The 21735-nt window shown below is 37.5% G+C and overlaps 1 protein-coding gene across 2 annotated transcripts in view; it reads right to left on the reverse strand.

Annotated features, from left to right (window-relative positions):
* Positions 1 to 543: 543 nt before the first annotated feature.
* The window catches only part of LOC115221314 (multidrug resistance-associated protein 1-like), a 59765-nt gene continuing 38573 nt past the window's right edge, over positions 544 to 21735 (reverse strand). For both annotated transcript variants that reach the window (XM_036511068.1, XM_029791475.2), the window contains 14 exons: positions 21317 to 21484; positions 20327 to 20510; positions 19746 to 19857; positions 18598 to 18772; positions 16535 to 16772; positions 12823 to 13133; positions 10554 to 10753; positions 8058 to 8178; positions 6743 to 6844; positions 5405 to 5548; positions 4760 to 4918; positions 3882 to 4048; positions 2741 to 2935; positions 544 to 690 (listed from right to left, as the gene is read on the reverse strand). In XM_036511068.1, coding sequence (XP_036366961.1) covers positions 579 to 690; positions 2741 to 2935; positions 3882 to 4048; positions 4760 to 4918; positions 5405 to 5548; positions 6743 to 6844; positions 8058 to 8178; positions 10554 to 10753; positions 12823 to 13133; positions 16535 to 16772; positions 18598 to 18772; positions 19746 to 19857; positions 20327 to 20510; positions 21317 to 21484 — 2388 coding nt within the window. In that variant the 3' untranslated portion in view covers positions 544 to 578. The remainder of the gene's footprint in view (positions 691 to 2740; positions 2936 to 3881; positions 4049 to 4759; positions 4919 to 5404; positions 5549 to 6742; positions 6845 to 8057; positions 8179 to 10553; positions 10754 to 12822; positions 13134 to 16534; positions 16773 to 18597; positions 18773 to 19745; positions 19858 to 20326; positions 20511 to 21316; positions 21485 to 21735) is intronic.

Raw genomic sequence — 21735 nt, forward strand, 5'->3', positions numbered from 1 at the left:
TATATCTATCCATCCGCACACACACACACACACGCACTTTTGCATGTACAAATAAGAGAGAAAAAAATGAGGAACTGAGGCTTTTCTCTCCAATTTCTATTACATTTATCAAAATGACTTCTAAGATATCTTCAATTGCAAGGATCTGTCATCATTGACCATTGATCAGTTGTTGTTGCATGTGGAAACTATGCAAAGGATTAGTGTTGGAATTCTTGTCAATTTCAACACTACTACACTAAAAGTTTGCATACATACATACATACATATACACATACATGGATGTGTGCATTTGTGTGTGTGAGAGAGAGAGAAAGTGAGAGAGAGAGAGAGAGAGAGAGAGAGAGAGAGAGAGAGAGAGAGAGAAAGTGAGAGAGAAATGCAACAAAGACCACTTTTAAGAAATCTGTACAAAAATATTTATCTCTTTTTCTTATCATTCTGCAAGTAATTTGGAGTGTTTTTCCCACAATACCAAAACTTTTGCCCCAGAACAGCGATGGAGATAGTGATAGAAACCAGTTATAAAAGGAAGACTTTGAATGGTTTCATACATAATGTTTTGATACAAACAATCTTTATGCCAACTTGGCATCCTTCAGCAGTGCATAGAACAAAGATTGTTTGTTTTTCTTTAATGTCTTTGGTGAAGCAAACTCTTTAACCCTTCCATGTTCAAGCACCATAATTCTGGTGAAAGAAAATAGAAGAAAACAAATGTAACAATAAAAAGTGTGAAAATACAAAAGTAAATAAAAGCAAAAACAATTTAAACAAGAAATGCATAAAAAAAACCGAAAAGGCACAGAAGGAAAAGAAAATGTATGGTGAGTTTGCAAGAGATGTGAATGCCAAGATAAATACAGAGGAGTGGTGGCTATGGATGAGGAGGAGTGAGCTGAAGATAGAGACAGAAGCACTCACGTGCACAGCTCAGGACCAATTATAAGAAGTGCAGAATAGACAACACTACTGATAGTGACAAATGCAGAATGTGTGGTGAGAGGGGAGCGAAATGAAATGGCAGACTGATAGTGAATGCCTGAAATTGGCACAACGCAAATACAAAAGATGCCATGACAATATGGCAAGAATGATCCATTGGGAGCTCTGTGGAAATCACAGCCTGCAAAGAGCAAAGACGTGGTGTGAGAAAATTCCAGAATGAGTCAAAATCCTTTGGAAATGTTGTGGTGATTGACACTAGAAAAGAAAGAACATGCATGATAATTGACATCGCTTGTCCAGATGACAACAGGATTAATGTGAAGGAAGAAGAAAAAAGAAAGAACTCTGACGATTTGAAGCGGGAAATATGAAGGTTGTGGTTAATGAGGAGAGTAGATGGAATACCAACAGTAATTGGTGCACTTGGAAGGATCCACACTCAACTACCAACATGGCTGAAAAAGATTGGTGCAAGTGTGAAGGTAGAACACCTACAAAAATCAGCATTGCTTGGAACTGCAAGAATTCTTTGAGGAGTTTTTGAAGCATGACCAGTAAACAAGTGTCACCTTAGTCTGTTAGCTGTGGACAGCTGACACTTTCCATCCTACCCAGCAAAATAAGCTGAGAGTTGTCATCAAATAATAATAATAATAATAATAATGATAATAGTTTCAAATTTTTCCTCAAGGGCAACAATTTAGTGGGGAGGGGATGAGTCAATTACATCAACCCCAGTATTCAACTGGTATCTATTTTGTCAACCCTGAAAGGATGAAAGGCAAAGTCAAGTGCAGAGGAATTTGAACACAGAACGTAGAGATGGGAAAAATGCTGCTAAGCATTTCATCCAGCACACAAATGATTCTGGCAATTCATCGCATTAACGATGATGACGATGATGATGATGATGATAGGATATGTTGCAGCAAAAACGAAGTTCCAGAAACAACTTGAAAAATAAGAGAACAGTCAACGGAATTGGAGAGTAAAATGATTAAAGTTGTAGTTGAGAAAAAGTTAGCTGAGACGGAGGACTGGAAGCCAATTGAATATAGGAAAAGAGTTAGCTGTATCATGATGATTGATGCTGGGTATCAAAATGCCAACATCATGAGTGCAGTTCAATGCTCTGTGGACATTGTAAAGACTAAGAAGTTACATGGACAACTGCATTGGAGACTACGAAGCCATGGCCAGCATGAAGCAATATCACAGCCATTCTGACTGCAACTGCTTGCCAGAATTCATCCCCACATCTTTGAGCAGGCTTGATTCAGGCAGCTGTATGAAGCTGCTAGAAACTGTGGTCAAACCCTGACTGAAGGGGGTTGCTGCTGAGAGGCCATATGTGTGGCAGCAGGATCGGACTCCTTGCCATACCTCTGGAAAGAGTCAAAAGCAGTTGTCAGAGAATTTCTACAACTTCACTGGCCTCCTAATTCTCCCACCTGGATTACTATTTATGGGGCATCATCAAAGAGGTATTTGAAGATCTTCCCAAGAACACAGAAAGGAACCAGGTTTTGGAGTTGTCTTGAGGTCATGCTGGAAGCTGTGGGCCACTACTTTGAAAAAACTGTTATCTTGTAGCTATAATCTTGTTGATATTTTTTGACGTTTGAAATTAATTTTATTTTTGAACAAGATGTTGACATTTCTTTTCCTTTTATGCAAACTTTCAAATTTAGCCCAAATACCATGTGTGTGTGTGTGTGTGTATGGAGTGAGTGAAAGAGAGAGAGAGAGATGTAAATGTAGGTATACGTCACATACATCATCGGTAACTTACTTGTCGTAATCTAAAATAGTATTGAGTCTGTGAGCAATTGCCAGTATGGTGGTGTTCTTAAATTCATTCCTGATGGTTTTCTGTATTAAGTCATCTGTTTCCATATCTACAGCTGCAGTTGCTTCATCAAGGACAAGGATTCTGGTCTTCTTCAGGACACTTCTTCCCAGACAGACTAACTGGCGTTGACCAACACTACAGAAAATACATAACAAAATCACATTAAAAGTTCAAGGAGATCAGCATTACCTGTAGAAGTTACAAAACAGTCAAAGAGGAATCTCACCTGCATTTTAAAACAAACAGCCCTTAAAAGTTAACTCACCCTCCTCAGTAATAATGATACACATGCACATACACTGAACCTTCATAAACTAGGACCCTTGAAATAAGGATTATCATAGCCATGATTAGGGTCTCTACAAAAGACAATCATGCAATATATAACTTAAACAACAAAACCACAATAAACCAAGAACCCTTCAAAAAATTCAACCTCACAAGAATGGAAGACAATTTAGAAGAATAAGAACCAGCTGGAGGAATTCAGAGAGCTGTTACCTGTTCTTGGCAACAATACACAGCCTCTCTGGGAGAGAAAGGTAAATTGTTTAAAACTTGTGTGCTACATGGTGGTGACATGTGGGCTGTGAATGCAGAAGACATGCAAAGGCTTGGAAGGAATGAAGCCAGTATGGTCCACTGGATGTACACCCATAAGTGTGCTCATATGACAAAGTACAGATGTGTTGAGAGAAAAACTGAGCACAAGAGTTATAATGTGCAAGAGACCTGTGGAAGAAGAAGAAGACCCTGCAAGTTGTGGGACGAAATAGTAAAGAATGAAGTCACGATGTTGAGACTGATAGAGGAGACCACAAAGGAGCAAGATGATTGGGGATTGGCTGTGCTCACCTCAGCAAAACTGAGCCTCTAAAAGCATATTGTTTATGGATATATATATATCTGCACCCTGTCTACTCCTGACAAGCCTCACCCCTATAAATCTTCTTAATACTCATCCCTTTGCTACCTTTGTTCCTCACCATATCAACGTCTATGTACCTCTGACCTTGTCCCTGGCACTGTGCATGTCCCCACACCACCACTTTCTAGCACAGAGACATACTGCTTGCCTTACCTGAGATTAGAACCATTTTCTCCACATTCATAATCCAATTTTGTAGAAAGTTCTTCAACAAAAGGTTTTAAGTGCACCACTTCTAGAGCTTTCCAGAGATCAGCATCTGAGAATTGGTCCAATGGATCCAGATTTGAGCGAAGACTTCCAGAAAAGAGAACAGGTTCCTGAAAGACACAAATGGAAACATCTTAGTAGCAGATTGCCATGTACAGGGTCAGGCAGCTAAACAGAGACATTTCAAAGCTTGGAGCTACAGAAAATGGAAAAACGAGAGCCATGAAACCTTGAAAGTTTCTTTCTTATAACACAAGGATTTGGTATTACTTAATATGTCCACCATGAACACTTTGAATCAACTGAATATGGATGCAGAATCAACTGAATATGGGTTTCTACATACTTTGACTGATGTTCTTTTGCAGAATCATGGATGAACATAACATTTTTTTCAGATCATAATGCTTAGTAAAAAGTTTATCAAGGCCTGGAATTTTAGGGGGCTAGTTGATTACATTAACCCTAGTAGTAAACTGGTACTCATTTTATTGGTGCTGAAAAGATTAAAAGACAAAGTTAATTAACCCTGGTGAAATTTGAACTCAGAAAGTAAAAAAGCAGGCAAAATGCTGCTAAGCACTTTGTCTGGTGTGCTAACGACTCTGCTATCTTGTTACCTTTATCCCAATGAAGAATAAATATTACATACCCATAAATTATCATTAAATACCAATGAATCAAGTATTGATAAATACCAATTAAAACCCAATGAATTATATAACAAAAAACAAATTTCAAGAAAGGGTTTTTGTTATCGTTAAGTGTGCAGAATATATAAGGATTTTCCTGACGCTCAACAAAAGAAAGAATCACAATACCTGAGGTAGAATGGTAATTCGAGATCGTAGATCATGGAGGCCAAGTTTGTCTATAGGTTCATTATCAATGACTATTGTCCCTCCAGCTCCCTCTATCAATCGGAACAAAGACACGGTGAGAGAAGATTTTCCAGCCCCTGTACGGCCAACAATTCCAATCTGGATTGAAAAAAAAAAACAGATAAAAAGATAATCTTTATTAATTTAGTCTGAGGTGGATCAACAAAGTTGAAGGAAGGAGTAGCAGAGTGTGGGAAGGAGTGGCTCTAGAAGTGATTGATGTAAGGAGAAGAAATGTAGGGGGTGACGGATATATGTGTGGGGTGGGGCAAGTAAAGTGTCTAGGGTAAAAAGGGGTAGAATTTGGGGAAGAGTGGATATGAATGGAGTGGGTGAGGGAAGAAGTTTTTGGTGGGATAAATTAAAATGATTGAGATAGTATTTAGACAGACAAAGAATGACTAGGGAAGCTTGCTGGGGTAAGGAGATGGCTGGCTACATATGGGTGGTGAGAGGAAAGTGAGTGTGATTAGGGGTGTAGTTTGTGTGACTGGTGTATATAACTAGGGGTAGCACTTGTGTGTGAATTATGGGTTGTGTGTGTATGAATTACATGTGTATGTGTGTGGGGGGGATAATATTTACCTTCTCTCCTCCTTTAATGTGACATGTGATGCCCTTCAAGACAAGCTCCAACCCTGGCCGATAGCGTAAATCAAAGTTCTCAAAGTCTATGTTACCTTCTTGTGGCCAGGAAGGGTCAGGACGATGGTCTGTGACCCACGCTGCCTGGAAACAGAAATGATGTTTTGGGTTAGTTGTATACTATGTGTGTGTTTGTAGATTTGAGTTTGGTTGTGTGTATGTGCTTCAGGTGTGCATACGAGATTCAGTGTATGAGTGTGTGAGTGTGTGTGTGTGTGTGTGGTACAGTCTGAGCATGTGTGGCTCACTATGTATATATGTTGTTGAATGTTATCATTTTGCCTGATGTCAAACCATAAGTAGTGAGTGGCTCTAAACAACAGCAACACTGGACCTTAGAGTAACATTTAAATTCCACATTGCAAACCAACAAAGGAGTCTGAATATGGCTGCTTGGCTTGCTAGAAAAACTGTTAAAATCTCCCTCAAATCACAGTCTTGAAATCCATTGTGTTTGAATAATAGGCAGGATGGTTCTCTCTCTCTCTCACCCACAACATCTTTAGACCACTGCTCTCAATATCCTCAAACTGGCATGGCAACTAGGATTTGGATCATGAGTCTGATCAGAGCTGACAAACGGTTAAGCTATAACATGGGATAATAGTGTAAACACACACAAACCCAAATTATAACCTACTGAATAGTTGGTTGAGTTCATGTTAAAGTATTTCATGTCCAAAGCATTAAAGTATCTAATTAGAGATAATCATTTGGTGAGACAGAAACAATCCTTTCTTATTTTGGCACAAGGCCGGCAATTTCAAGGGGTGTGGGGAAGTTGGTTTCCTTGACCTCAGTGCTCAACTGGTATTTCTATTATCAACCCTGAAAGGACGAAAAGTAAAGTCAGCCTTGGTGGCATTTGAACTGAGAGCACAGAGTCCAAAGAAATGCTGCTAAGCAATTTACCCAGTGTGGTAGCAGTGGTGTCCAGCACAGTAACGATTCTGCCGGCTCACTGCCTTACAAGAAGAAATAAGACTAACCAATGACTTATACTATTGTCGTCATTGTTGCAGAAATTATGAGAGACAACAGCAAACATATTTCAGTCTTATTCTGACCCATGCAGTAAATGCAAAACCTTCACCATACTTGCTGAAGTAGTGAGGAAAGAAGTATTACATAAATGTATGAGATTGTTTATTGGCTGATTTAGAGAATGAAATGGTTCAGAAATGCCATCTGCTTGGAATAACAACAGCTAAGTTAGCATTACAAACTATTCTGCACAACAAAAGCTACAGCCACCACCAATGTTGCCGTTGTACCCACCTCATTCTCTATATTGCAGTATTCCCGTATTCGTTCAACAGACACAATGTTGGCCTCCAGGTCACTCCTAACACGTATGAACCATCCAAGGTTGAATGATAGCTGGAAGGAAACAAGCAGAAACCAATTATTGTTGCGTTTCAGTATTGACAGCAATTGGCGATTATTCGATTTTATTTCTTACGCTCTCTCTTTCACTACAACAATCAAGACCAACAAAGCCATCAAGAAATAACAACCAAATCTCCCTCAAGTACCACCCCACCATCTTAGAAAAGGACAAGTAGGATAATGTGATCCTAGTTTCCTTGCAGGAAGGTCATAGCTGGAATGCCTTTCATCATAGGTCTGCTCAAATAAGGCTCTATCTGTGGTTAAACAACAACAGCAATCATCATCATCTCCACCTTCATGGTCCTGATATTATCATGAACCAGAAGTCGACCAGAGGATCGGACATGTCCCTCCCCAATTTAACACCACGATCAGCTCTGTTGGGTATCTTTAGCAACGAGTTCACTCTGTTGGAAACATTCTTAGTATTGAACTTTGAGCTTCAATAAAGCTTGTTCGTAAGACATGCAATGATATAAAAATAGAAAAACATTTGCACAGTTCTGAATACTTGAACTGACATGTTCCCAGTTGTTACATTTAGAAAAAAAAAAACACGAAAAGAAATCAGCTGAGAGAAAACTAAAGAAATATGAGGAAAAATTGTGAGACAGAAGAAAGGAAGGGTCAACATCTTCATCATCATTTAACGTCCGTTGTCCATGCTGGCATGGGTTGGATGGTTTGACTGGGCTGGTACCAGACACCAGTCTGATTTGGCATGGTTGTATGATCTTTATCTTTTATTGCTTACAGATTTCATTCATTGGACTGTAGCCATGCTGGGGCAATGCCTTGAAGGGTTTAGTCCCACAAACTGATCCAAGGCCTTAGTTTCAAGTCTTGTACTTATTTTCCCAGCCCCCTTTTTGTTCAACTGCCATATTATGAGGTGTGCACAAACCAACACTGGTTGTCACGCAGTAGATGAGGAGAAACACAAACACAAACCAACACTTCATACAAGATGGGTTTCTACAGTTTCTACCCACCAAGTTCACCTTCAAAGCATTGTGTGGCCTGAGGCTATAGTAGAAGGCATTTACTCAAGGCACCGTGAAAGAAGACTGAACCCAAATTGTGTGGTTACCTAACAAGCTTCGTAACCACATAGCCATGCCTGAAGACATAAGACTTGTCCTGGAATGAAAGGAGAAGGATACATAAAGCTAAAGATGTGAAGAAAAAAAACATGTCTTACACTAAAGGCATAACTCAGGGCAAGTCCAATATTGCCATGGGAAGCACCAAATGCAATGGCAAAAACAGCCGAACAAAGAATAGTGGTATTTCCAATAAGATCAATACGTATACTCAACCACCTTAAGGAAGAGAAAACATACAAGAAAATATAAAACAAAGCAAGACTAATAGCAAAATAAAAATATCAAAGTATAAAAAACAAAGTGATTTTTTTTCCAGTTTTGAGAATAAGAGATTTCAATGTGAAGGGAAGTGAAATTGTGAGTGATTTGGTCTTGGACATGTAAAAGAAAGTCTTTGTACTTTATAATTATCTTATAAGATACTAATATGAAATAAAAACAAAAATGAACCTAACTGTATGTGCGTATGGGTTGTGACTGCATGGAATGGGTACAAGCATGGCTATGTGGTGAGAAGTTTGCTTTCCAACCACATAGCTCTAGGTTCAGTCCCATTGCATGGCACCATTGGCAAGTGTCTTCCGTTATAGCCCTGAACAACCAAAGCCTCATGAGTGGATTTGGCAGATGGAAACTGAAAGAAGCCAGTAGCATGTATGTCTCTTCTATTTTTTAATTATTGTAAATCTTCCACTGAGGAGGGAGTCAGTTTCCAACAAAGATACAAGGCTCCATCTTTGGAAACTTGAGAAAATTTGCAACTTGAGTAAAGTCTTGCATATCTTTACTGTTCCACTCACAGATTGCACTTGTAATGTATGAATCAGCTGGTGAATTTCTCTTTCTGAAAATCCCAGTTTATCCTGAGTCTCCTTTAAGCATTTACTAACAAAACCTAGTGTTCCGATCATTATTGGTATGAATATGAATTCATATTCTGGATAGAGAAGCTGGAGGTTTCAAGCAGTTGTCTATAGATATCCTCTTTTTCTTTGATTTTCAAAGAGATATTTATATCTGCAGAGCAGCTAGCCTCTCTGACAGGGCATATCTTTGCCCCTCTGTCCCAAACAACAATATCCAGCCTGTTCTGCTTACATTTAACAGAAGTTTTGAGGGGAATATTCCACCAGTATTCCATGAGTTGGTGTTTATGAATGTATTCCATAACAGAGGGATTTTCTAAGTTTATTTCAGGACAGTCATTTTTTCAGATGGCATTGTAAATTATATTAGCGATAACATCGAGCTGCATAGGGTGGTAGTACCGTGACCAAATTTTAGGACAACTGCTAATCACATGTGTGATGTCTTCCACAGAAACATGACATAGCCTACACATGCAGTTGGACCTTGGGATTATAAGCATGTCCCTGTCTCTCTTGTTCACCATGTACTTTGTGGCAATCTCCTGGATTGCAAACGCAAAGCCTTTAAAGTGTGGTGTGATGTAGTGGTCTTGTGTCCAAGAGAGGCTGTGCTTTGTGCGTCAATTCTACCGTCATCTTCAAGCTTCTGGGCAACATACCCATGCATAGTCTTTTTTTCTTTTTGTATGCTGAATGCTTTCCATCCAGGTCTTCTCTGAGTTAAGAGAACCCAGGAAGAGAATGCTTCTTGAGGAGCTCACCACCAACTCATACAATGTTGCTCACCTCACTTTTCAGCACTGCATTTATATATTTGTTTTTGCTGCTGTTGTTCAGCAGGTGCTGCCTGAGTGATACCATACAGCATTCGAAGGCTATCTGCACTGATCTGAGGCCTCTACTACCTTCATTTCTTCTTAGGCAGAGCCTGTGAACATCACTGTCTCTGTGGAAGTTCCCAGTTGTTGTCAAGATTTTGCGGGTTTTGATATCTATGGAGTGGATTTCCTCTACAGACTGATCAAGTATCCCAAATGTTAGGATCAGCACCAGTACTGCAAATGCATTGTGGGATATTGTTTTGTTGTAAGAGGAGAGTTGTAATTGTCATATTTTCCCAAGTCTGGTGTAATATTCTCGGGTCACTCTATCTTTATTCACAGTGCCTTCATATGATACATTTTCGTCTATGCCTAGGTACTAGTAACATTCTTTGTGTGGAATGGGGGAGACAAAGAGACCATTGATGCACAGATTTTGGGTTTGCGGGACTGACTTTCCTTGTTCTATAACCAAATATGAACATTTCTTTTGGTCAAATTCCGTGCCTATATGTATGTATGCCTGTATGTATGTATGGATGGATGGATGCCTGTATGTATGTATGGATGGATGTATGCCTGTATGTATGTATGGATGGATGGATGCCTGTATGTATGTATGGATGGATGAACGCATGCATGCTAAATTTGACAGTTTGTATAAAAGGAAAAGAAAATAATCCTAAAAAGTTCTTCTGCACTTTGGAAGGAGATATTTTGATGTATATGCAGGTAATGGTTGCTGTTATTGTTTAGACCAAAATCTGACTGAACAGATAGCGTTTAATGGAAAACAGTAATGAGAGAGAGAGAGAGAGAGAGAGAGAGAGAGAGAGACTAGTGAAACACTGCAATGATGCGCTGGTAAAGGAGATATAGAATATGCCAGAACTGTGTTTACCTTTCGACAACCTTCAGAAGGCAAACTGCACGAAGATTTTCATTAATGAAATCTTCAAAGAGATTAATGAAGTATGACTGCATACGATATGCTCGAATACTGTTGACCCCAAGGACAGTCTCACCAAACATGCTGTATATAGGAGAATTACTCACAGACTCAATACGCTTTAGTTGCCGGGAAGTTGGTATAAAATATCTCTGGAACACACCAAAACACAGATTATCTTCCAAAGACACACTTCTTATAATACCTCAAGAGCAAATCAAATATGTGGTAATAACACAATTATCAACACAATACAAAACAAATTACAAAATAATGTACACGACATATCTACCTGTCAATATTCATTGATTGAAGGGAGAGAGCTGGCAGACATGCTTGGTGGTATTTTGTCTGTCTTTATGTTCTGAGTTCAAATTCTGCCAAGGTTGACTTTGCCTCTCATCTTTTTAGAGTTGATAAAATAAGTACCAATGGCACACTGCAATTGATGTAATCAACTTACCTCTTTCCCCAAATTTTGCTGGCCTTGTGCCAGAGTGTGAAATCAATATTCATTCATTCAATATCTTCTTATCTCTCTCATCAAAGATGTGGCAGGTAATGTTATTATTATACTTTGCTGAGGAGATCTAATAAGACTGAAACATGTCTAGAGTTGTCACTACTTACCAAAGACCACACTCACTCCTTACTTTATACCCTGATCAAACATTTATTTAATTTGGATTTCACAGTTGTCTAACTTTCTTTTCATGAAAGTTAGACAACTTTCTTTTAATTAACCATTAAAATTACTGTTTATCTTCAAAGCTTGGGCATAATTTTAATCAACTAAATACTGTTTGAGGACTCATTGTATTAATTTCATTAAACCCTCTTCCCTTAATGATGTTTCAATCAAGGAACGGCTAAAATCTTATCTTATAACTGTTAGGAATGTTAATATAAAATTCTGATTAGAAATAACTGATGAGCTAGCAAGTGAGCTTTTACACAGTCACTTGACCTACAAGAAATAACAGCCAAATTCTCACAAATTACACTGTGGTAGTCTTGAAAATGAAGAGACACATTTAATAATACAGTTCTAAGATGTGTGCAATTTCTGAAAGAAGAATAAGATAATCATGGCTGGTATGTCTTTGATTATAGTTCTTCTCAATTTGGGGTTAAACAGAAGCAACAAAAACATACTTGAAAACTAAACTTTAAGTAGAATGGTTTGCTGTAATGCAACAGAATAAGATGTTTTTACTTGGGAAATGAGAACCTGGGTTATCCTTTTTTTTTTATATAAAAATAAATTATGGTAATTTGAGGCTGCTTACCTCAGATATATTTGAGGGGAGATGGGAAATCAGGGCTTATGAGAGGGGTGTAGGGGATACAGTGCATCCAGGTTTTGGAATTTCCTGGGAAATATGCTTGTGTATGTTAAAGACTAGCATTCACTGAGGGTGCACCAAAAGAAGTTTTGTATCTCCTGATAAAATTCCTTAGTTAAGACCCTCTAGTTAAATACATAGAAGTATGACTTGCAAATGGTATGCTGCCACAAAGTGCTGCAATCAAGTGCTGTAGTGAAGGCTGCACTGTGTGGCTAGTTGTGCTGTGTAATTATATTTTTATAATTACATTTATCAAAATGTAAATCCAAAAATATAGACCAAAATTCTAAACATGAAGCCTTGTTTATTAAATAAAGTGAATACTTAACAATTTCCTCCAGTTTAAATTATTATGGGCCAAAGTATATAAATACATTTTTGAAATATATTTTGAGATTTTACAAACAAAATGAACCACAAGTAAAAAAAAAACCTTTGGGAACCGGCAACACAGAGAGAGGTCACTAGGGGCTCAACAACAATAATAATACTGTTATATTTGGGGATGGTCATATTTTTTTGCTAATTAACCACATGCCTTCATTTCAGCTCTAGTGAAATAATTTTATTCTCAAACACAGGATAATACTAATAATATAGCATGAACAGGATAAACTACCCATATAATATAAGAATAATAACAAAGCTGAAGTGAAGACCAAGTATACAGTGTGTGTGTTTAATTGACAAAACAATGTGATCATCCCCAAATATAACAATATCTGTTTCAACACACAATTTCACATCAGGAAGTTTGAAAAAAGTAAATACATACACATAACAACAATAATCTTAATTTGTATATAGGACAGCAGGAGAGGGAGCTTCCCTGTTAATATGAGTTGACAGAGACAAAAAAAAGGGGTACTGACCTGTATTAAATAATAAACAACTACGAGAGGTAGCAATGCAGCTAAAAAGGTAGGAGTTGTATAACAAATCAAGAAGATTATGGTGACAATAAAGAACATTGAACGGATAACTTGTGGTATAATTGCTGGTATAACCATATCAACTGTGTCAATGTCTTTTGAGAATCGGTTGATGATGCGACCTAAAGGTGTAGTGTCGAAGAATTTCATTGGACATCGTATAATGTTTGCAATGAGTTGAGTATGTAATTTCTTAGCACCACCCAAAAGTGAAAATGCAGCAATTATTGAGTAGCAGAGGACACAGAACGCTGAGGGAAGAGAAGATGGTTAAGAGAAAATTGAAGAAAAAAAAGAACAAATATTTTCTGCTAAGAACAAATATTTTCAAAAATGAGATAAATCTTTTTAACTCCTTCCATCTTTTCCTCTCTTCAATATAGTTCACACAATACACAATGTTGTTGTTTAAACTAGTTCAAGTAGACTTATAATCAAAGCTACATCAACCTGTCCTTTATATAAAGGACTACATTATCCAGTGTGTCTTCCTTTTCTTTCCAAGATGCAAGACTATGATGCGAAGGAAACTTGGTTGCTATTTCTAGCTGACTGAGCAACTACAAAGATATTCTTCATCTGCACATTACACACAATATAGCTATTGGAAGGAGTCCTTATTCTATAACAAACTATAGATTCCTCTCACTACCATTAGATGTCGTAGGTGACTTCCATCTCTAAACATAGTCTATATTCTACAGTAATCTATGGACTTCAATCAAGGTGTCTAAGCGTGTGGTAATCTCCACTGTATAGACCTTCCTCAGTAAAGCTAGGCAGCAGCTCATAACAAATGATTTGTTGGCTTGTGACCAAAGCGACAACTGTTTCTCTTTCTTGCTCACTCTCAGACAGAGGTGAAGAGTCCAAAGCATTTGTTTCTTCATATATTTTGGCAATTAAATTTATCACACATCTTCCCTTATCCTTAATATAACTATGGGGAAAGTGAGCCCTGCTGTAAGTTGCCCGCCCACCCACTGTCTATAGCAGTAAGAATCAGAAATTCATTTGTGTGTGCGTGATAGAGCTGATGTTGTTTAGCTCTAGGCCAGCCTTGGTGCAGCCTTCTGACTTGCCAGCCCCTGTTGAACTGTTCATTCCATGCCAGCATCATGGAAACTGGACATTAAATGATGATATATGTATGAAAGTGTGTGTGTGTGTGTGTGTATTTATCATCATGATCATCATCAATATTTAACATTTGTTTTCCATGGCTGGTAAGGGTTGGATGGCTTCACAAAAACTGGCAAGGCCAAGGGCTGCACCAGGTTCCATAGTCTGTTTTGGCCTGGTTTCTACAGCTGGATGCTCTTCCTAATGCCAACCACTTTACAGAGTGTACTGAGGGCTTTTCACTCAATAAAAACAATTAAATAAATATACGTGTATCATCTTATAAGAAAATATAAATATATATAAAAATAAAAATACTTAATTTTTCAATAAAAAATCAAACAAAAATTCAACAATATATCTTAAAACAAAAACACGAAATATCTTATCAAATATATTCTGTTAACTAAATCTTTAAGATAATATACGTATATTTATTTAATTATTTTATTGTTTTTATCTTGGACCTGATGAGTGACTATATTTAAATTGAACTGTTTTTACTGTTATCAGTTTGAAAATTTTATCACAATCATTTCCCTATGATAAAGGGAAACTCTCCTGCCCTCTTTGTATGGATGAAAAACTATTTATCCTTTTTTCCAAACATATTGGACCACACCTATAAAGAACGCGTTTATAGAATTTTACATTGGAAAATACACTCTTTCAGCTTCTTCAAATAATATCTACCCCCTTACTTAATAATATCTGCAACTAATCCTTATTCTTTCATCCAATACCTCCTATTTTTTCCTTCATCTTTTCTATCTATCTGTCATTCACTTTCTATTTGTTTATACCTCCATTTCTCCTTTAATTCTCTTTCTCTCTTCCTTCTCTTCTTCTCTCATCCTATTATGTCAAATTTCCTAACGGTATTATAAAATTATTGGCATTCCCTATCCATCTTTGTTTTACATATATGTGTGTGTGTGTGTGAGTGCTTACGTGAATGTAATTTATGCACATCCACAAATTAGCATGCATGTCGCTCAAATTTTAGGAGGACATTCGTGATGACCCTAGCTGTATTTTCGTCAAATTCTGACTCTCACGTCTCTGCAGGAGAAAGTAGGCCTCTCTATTCCTCTTACAAAACCTAAGTCCAGGTGCCAAATTTGCCTCAATTGATGGTATTACTTGGGTAGGGGTGGTGGGACAGGGGCAGGGGCAAGGGCATACAAAAAACATGTATGCAACAGGTGTATGTACATATATGTTTGTGTGTGTGTGTGTGTGTGTGTGTGTTGCCCATATATATATACTTAGTTGTAATCTGAACATAACACTTCTCACACAGAGGATCAGGGGCCCTTTTGGGCATTCTATTTTCCTTGCTGGAAGGATTCCCAATCCATGGGAAAAGGGGGGGGTTACATGATGGGGGTGGTGTTTTCAAAAGGGCTGGCATATGCAACCTGATCACTTCTGCCGATCAAACTCCCAACCCATGTGCTCCTATCGTGACACTGATTCTGCAGAACTGGGTAGGGCATGAAAACCAACTTTAAAATATAAATATAGATGTTTTTGAATCAACAATGTTGTTTCAGTTAAGTCCTATTTGGGGTGAAAAATCAATAAACTGATTCCTTATGGGGTTTTCCATTTAATCATGATAAAATAATCGATAAACTGATTCCTTATAGGACTTCCCACTAAAATTGGCTACACCCCATTTTCAACCATAACTTTTACCAATTTTGAAGTATTTTGTTCAAACTTGATGCCAGCATTACTTAGGACTCATGGGATCTTTGAATGCTTTAAGTTCTCCAAAAATGCAAAAAAAACATTCAATGAGTGGAAAAAATCGATAAACCGATTCCTTATGGGATTTCCCAATCAAATTGTATGCAACGCATTTTCAGCCAAAAGTTTACCAATTTCAGTGGATTTTGCTCAAATTACTTAGTTTGGTTGAAATAAAGAGCTTGATTAGCTTAATAATCCTAACTTAATCCCGAGCAAAGCCGTGCTATACTGCTAGTATATCATATATTGTAGTTTCTTACATCTGTTATAATGACTTATTAATGAACACTGTTGTTTATATCCTCCCTGATAAGATTGATGCATTTTTCCACATTATTCTTCCTCTCAGATTTATTTTAATGCATCTATTGAAACATATGTCGGCAATATGGTGATATAAATAATCTAACATCTTGAGCGTTTGTCTCCATTTTCCACTATTCTTATATATAAGTATATATATTATCATCATTTTTATATCACTACATTGATATTACCAACACTACCAATACCCTCTCAACACTAAACACCATTATATCAGTCAAAGATGGAGCATCTCTATGACTGCTCAACCAAAAATCTCATTCTAATCACAGCCTTCTAACTTATAGAGGGTTGCTTTGGATGATTTTGTTCTCAATATATAAAAAGATGAAGTGGTCACAGTTGGAATGTGTTTGATTAGAGGTCTGTCCATTCTATCAGGATTGACCTACAATTAACCAACAACAATAACAACATCAGCATTTCCACACAAAAATTGAATACTTACACTGTAGAGTTCCCAAACCACCATAGACTCCCAGGTAGAATGTGGCACGATTTTCTGAAGTAATATTGAAAACGGCTGTACCAGTGACATTAACATCAGTTTCATCCTCAGACCACCAGCTCAACCAGATACTGCTAAAGATAACAAAAACCTGGAAGCAAAAGTAGAAACTAAGGCCCACTATGGTGGACCGCAGACCAACAGACATGATGTATGTCTTGAAGACATTCAACTGAACCTGTAATTAAGAGAGACAGAAAGAGAGATAGAGAGAAATAGATAGACAATTAGTAAGAGACTGATGCAGAGAGAGAAAGGTGAGAGACAATGAGAGAGGGAGAGAAACAGAGGGGGAGACAGTGTAAAAGATTAATGGGAAGTGTGAAAGAGAGAGAGAGAGAAAGGGTAGAGAGAAAGAGAGTGTAAAATTGATGGGAATGAAAGAGAAAGAGGGAGAGATCAGGAGAGGAAGAGAGAGTGATGGGAAGTGTGTCACAGGGAATGAGAGAAACATGAATGATGGAATGTGTGTGTGTGTGTGTGTGTGTGATATAGCTGATGTTGTTTAGCTCTAGGCCAGCCTTGGTTAAACAGATCTATGATCAAAGGTGTTTCATATGTGACCATCCCATTTGTTTGTGTATCTAAAACTACAAGGCTGTGAGATAAAGCATGGCTATGAAGGGTTGATGTGGTTGTACTGTTAAGAAGTTCACTTCCCAACCAAATGATTTTGGGTTCAATCTCACTGTGTAGTATCTTGCCTTGGACTGCACAAGATATAGATTTTCTCAAGTTCCCAGGAAGATCCCTAGAGGTGGTAGATAACTTCTGTTACGAAGGAGACCTAATCAGCAGTGGCAGAAGATGTTCGGAAAGTACAGTTGCCAAAACAAGAAAAAAAACTGGAGAAAATTCAGAGACTCATTACATTCATTGATAACAAAAGATTTCTCTCTAAGCATGAAAAGCAGACAATGCTTGAGAATGAACTGCAAGGCTATATGGTAGTGATATAAGGGCCTTGAATGCAGAGGGCTAGTGAAGAAATGAAGTAAGGACGTACCATTGAATGTGCAATGTCATGCATGAATGACAAAGTACAAATGCGTTGAGAAAATCTGGTCATAAGAGGAATGAGGTATGGTGTGGAAAAGAGAAGATTGTATTGATGTGGATGATTGCAATGCATGTGGATGAGAGTTGTTGTATAAAGAAATATAGATTGCTTGATGTGGATGGAATTTGTGGGATGAATTAGTGATGGCTGGTCTCAAGATACTGAACCTCACAGAAGAGATGACAAAGGGCTGAGTTGATTGACAATACATGGTGCATATGTACATACACTTATACATGCATGCCAAACATGTACACACACATAAATACATGAAACAGATACCAATGCACATGTATATAGATGCATACAAAAAGTAGACACACACACACACACACACAGCATCATACACACACATGCACACTGGCAACAAGGACCAATACAATTCTCTCTTCATCCCCTTGATAATGAGGCACTGCCAACATCCTGTTCAGCCATTCAGTCTTAGAAATACAGACTAAAATTTCTATATCTAATGTTTCTACTGTAGGAATACTAATATCAACAACACCATGTGACCCAATCTCCAGTAGCCATCTTGAACTCCCTCCATTCAGTTATTCAAACCTGAGGAGCTAGATTTGTTTTATGAACCCATGAAACTTTTAGTCGCATTCAGCTGAATGAAACTGTTATTAAATAATACACACATACATATGATGGGCTTTGTGCAGTTTCTTTGCACCAAATTCACTTGCAAGGAATTGGTTAGCTAGAACTGGTTACAGCAGAAGACACTTGCCCAAGCTTCTGTATCATGTGGTTGTGAAATGAACATCTAAATCACATAGCAATGCTTATATATATATAGGATTATTGTTAAAAGTGAAGGTAGAAAGATCATTAAAAAGACTTAGAATATCAAGTAAAAATAATCAAAAGAGACATGAAATGGAGGAGATATGTTGGCAAAGGAAATTCTTTCTTGAAATCTCTTCTCACTCACCTTTCCTGATGACATCTTCTCTTTCTCAATAAGTTTATTTTTTGATTCATTCTGTAGTTTACTTGGGATCACGTTCATCTGAACTGAGTTAGATTTGCCTCTACTTTTGAAAATCTTGGAGAATGGGGACGTCTTCTGCCACTGTCTCACCGAAGAATCTGCACAAGTTTCTTCCCTGCAGGGAATGGGAGAGAAAGAATGAATGATCGAAATGTGTGTGTGTATTGTTTTATTGGTTTCAGTCATTTGAGCTGCAGCAAATAATTTTCATGACTTTTTATGTTGTTTAGCCCTAGGTCAGCAGCCTTGGTTGAACAGGGAATGTTTTTTTTTAATATACAAAAACACATTTGGATGAAGCATTTATATTCAAATATTAATCAGATGTATCACTGATAGTCCTAAGGAAGGAAGCTATGGAGAGAAAGCTACTATGGAAGCCTCATAGTATAATAATACCTGTATAATAATATATTATAAAAATATTTATTCACCGATTTGAAGCAACAATTTTTAAATACAAACAAATGGCTGGAAAATGATGAGCTAATCCTAGCCAGAATTGAGCCCACAAATCAACGTTAACATGGCTCCTTGCGCATCCGACTGGGCCAAACACTCACCCATCAATTACAGCCAAATTTAATGAATATATGCTTAAACTGTCTAATACTACATATAATATTTGTAAACAAACCGAAACGGCTTTGTAAGTTACAGAGAGAAAGCTACTATTTGTTTACAAATACTATATGTAGTATTAGACAGTTTAAGCATATATTCATTAAATTTGGCTGTAATTGATGGGTGAGTGTTTGGCCCAATCAGATGCACAAGGAGCCATGTTAGTGTTGATTTGTAGGTTCATATCTGGCTAGGGTTAGCTCAACATTTTTCGGCCATTTGTTTGCATTTATAGATTGTCACTTCAAATTGAAGAATATATATTACTATGATATATTATTATACAGTTATATATATATAAGAATAAAAAAATAAAATAAAATATATACATACATATTCATATATATTTAACATATTTTTGAGGCATGATCTAGGGGTTAAGCAACAACAACACTGCTGGCCCACTTTGAGACTGACCTTCCTCCAATATATTGTTCCTCTTCTACAGGCCATAAAATACTCACATTGACTTTTCATTTTCATAGGCTGTATCAATCTCATTGTCATTCTGAACACTGTTAGTTGAGTCAATCCTTGAGTTAGACCTCTGTGGTATTTTCATATTCAGCTCAGCAACTATATACGGAAAAGATAAGTCTGAATATCATTGAATATAAACAAGATTCATCATCATCATCGTTTAACGTCTGCTCTCCATGCTAGCATGAGAAAATCTAGTTAACTTGCTCTCCTCTTTGATCGATGCAGATTTTCCAGTCAGCTTATTCCGCTTCACCCTCATTTTGCTATATGTATGCATGCATGTATTTATGTGTGTGTGTGTGTGAGGTTACAAAGTTCACCTCCCTATCATACAGCTTCAGATTATGTCCCACTACATGGCACTTGTACTACGTGTGGATCCAGGCTGACCAAGCTTTGTGAGTGGATTTAGTAGACAGAAACAGAAAGAAGAGCATTGTATGTATGAGTGTATATATGAGAGAGAAAGAGAGGAAAAAGAGAGAATGAGTGAGAGAGAGAGAGAGAGCGAGTGAGAAAGAGAGAATGAGGAGTGGATGGAAAGACTAACCTCTGGACTTACCTTCCATTGATTCAGTTGATACCTGTCTTTGAGTGAGATGAGCTTGAAGAAAGTGGGCAAATGGTCCGTTATGATCGACCAGCTCATTGTAATTCCCCATTTCTGATATTTGTCCACCATTCATGACTACGATATTGTCCACTTCAGGTAACCAATGTATACCATGAGTAACAAGGACACGTGTCTACACAGAAGGTAAGGGAGAAAAATATATGAAAAGAAAAATATTATATTTATGAATGTGTATGTTGCTGCCAAAATAATTCAAATAATGTTAGTCATGAAGCTGTTGCATTTTGATCAGCATATGAATATTTCTAATTAGACTTTTGGGGTTCTTACCTCAATAATAATTAACTTCTCTTTTTAAAACTATAGCATTTGAATGAACAGATGCTTTTATGCCGGTGAAACTTTGGGGCATCCAGATCTAAGCTATAAACTGCTAATACAATTTAATCTCACAATATGTATAAAGTATTCACCCACTCACGCACGCACAAACACATGCACGCACACATGGACGCACGCACACACGCAGCATGCACGCACACATACACACACACACACACACACACACACACACACACACACACACACACACACACAAACAGTATATAAAATCCATTCTGTCTATCTGTGTGGTGTCGTCTAGGATCTCAGGCATCCTTCATCCGATTGCACTCAAATTTGATATATAGATACCAATGACATCAGGGCAAGTATAAGTTTTGAAAAAATTACAAAAATCGATTCCAGGTGAGAATGGTAAAGCCGTGGGAACATGCATTTTTCTTTGGAATAGAAAATAGTCTATCTTTATTTCTTCTTTTGCTGGTGTCTCAAATTTAGGTTAAATCAGTGTTTCTCAAAGGGGAGGCCTATGGGACGGTTGGACAATTTTATTAATTGGGTGTCTTTCAATAATCCTCAATAAATTTTATTGGTTCATTGATAGTCCAAAAAAGCCTTATTAGCTCAGTGTCTTACCTTATTCTTAAGCAATCCATTAGGTCCAATGACTTTGTTGAAGATGTGTTTCCCAACATGGGAGTCAACAGCACTTAGAGGGTCATCAAGGATGTAGATGTCAGCATCATTGTAGACAGCTCGTGCCAGGGAGACACGCTGACGTTGACCTCCACTAAGGTTGACACCCTGAAGAAAGAAATGGATGTAAAGTGAAAAACTGAGTGATGGTCATTTGAGGCAGCTTCTGAATAATAAGCAGAATACTGGTCAGTGTATGCACTAGGTATTAATATGAGTATGGGAGTGATGATGGGGGGGAGGTGACAATGATGATGATGATAATAATAGTACTGAAGTTGATGACACTAATGAAAACGATAAAGACAGTGGTGATGATGATGATGATGAGGCCAATAATGATAATGATGATAATAGTG

The sequence above is a fragment of the Octopus sinensis genome, linkage group LG18 (assembly GCF_006345805.1).
Source record: "Octopus sinensis linkage group LG18, ASM634580v1, whole genome shotgun sequence".
Classification (NCBI taxonomy): Eukaryota; Metazoa; Mollusca; class Cephalopoda; order Octopoda; family Octopodidae; genus Octopus; species Octopus sinensis.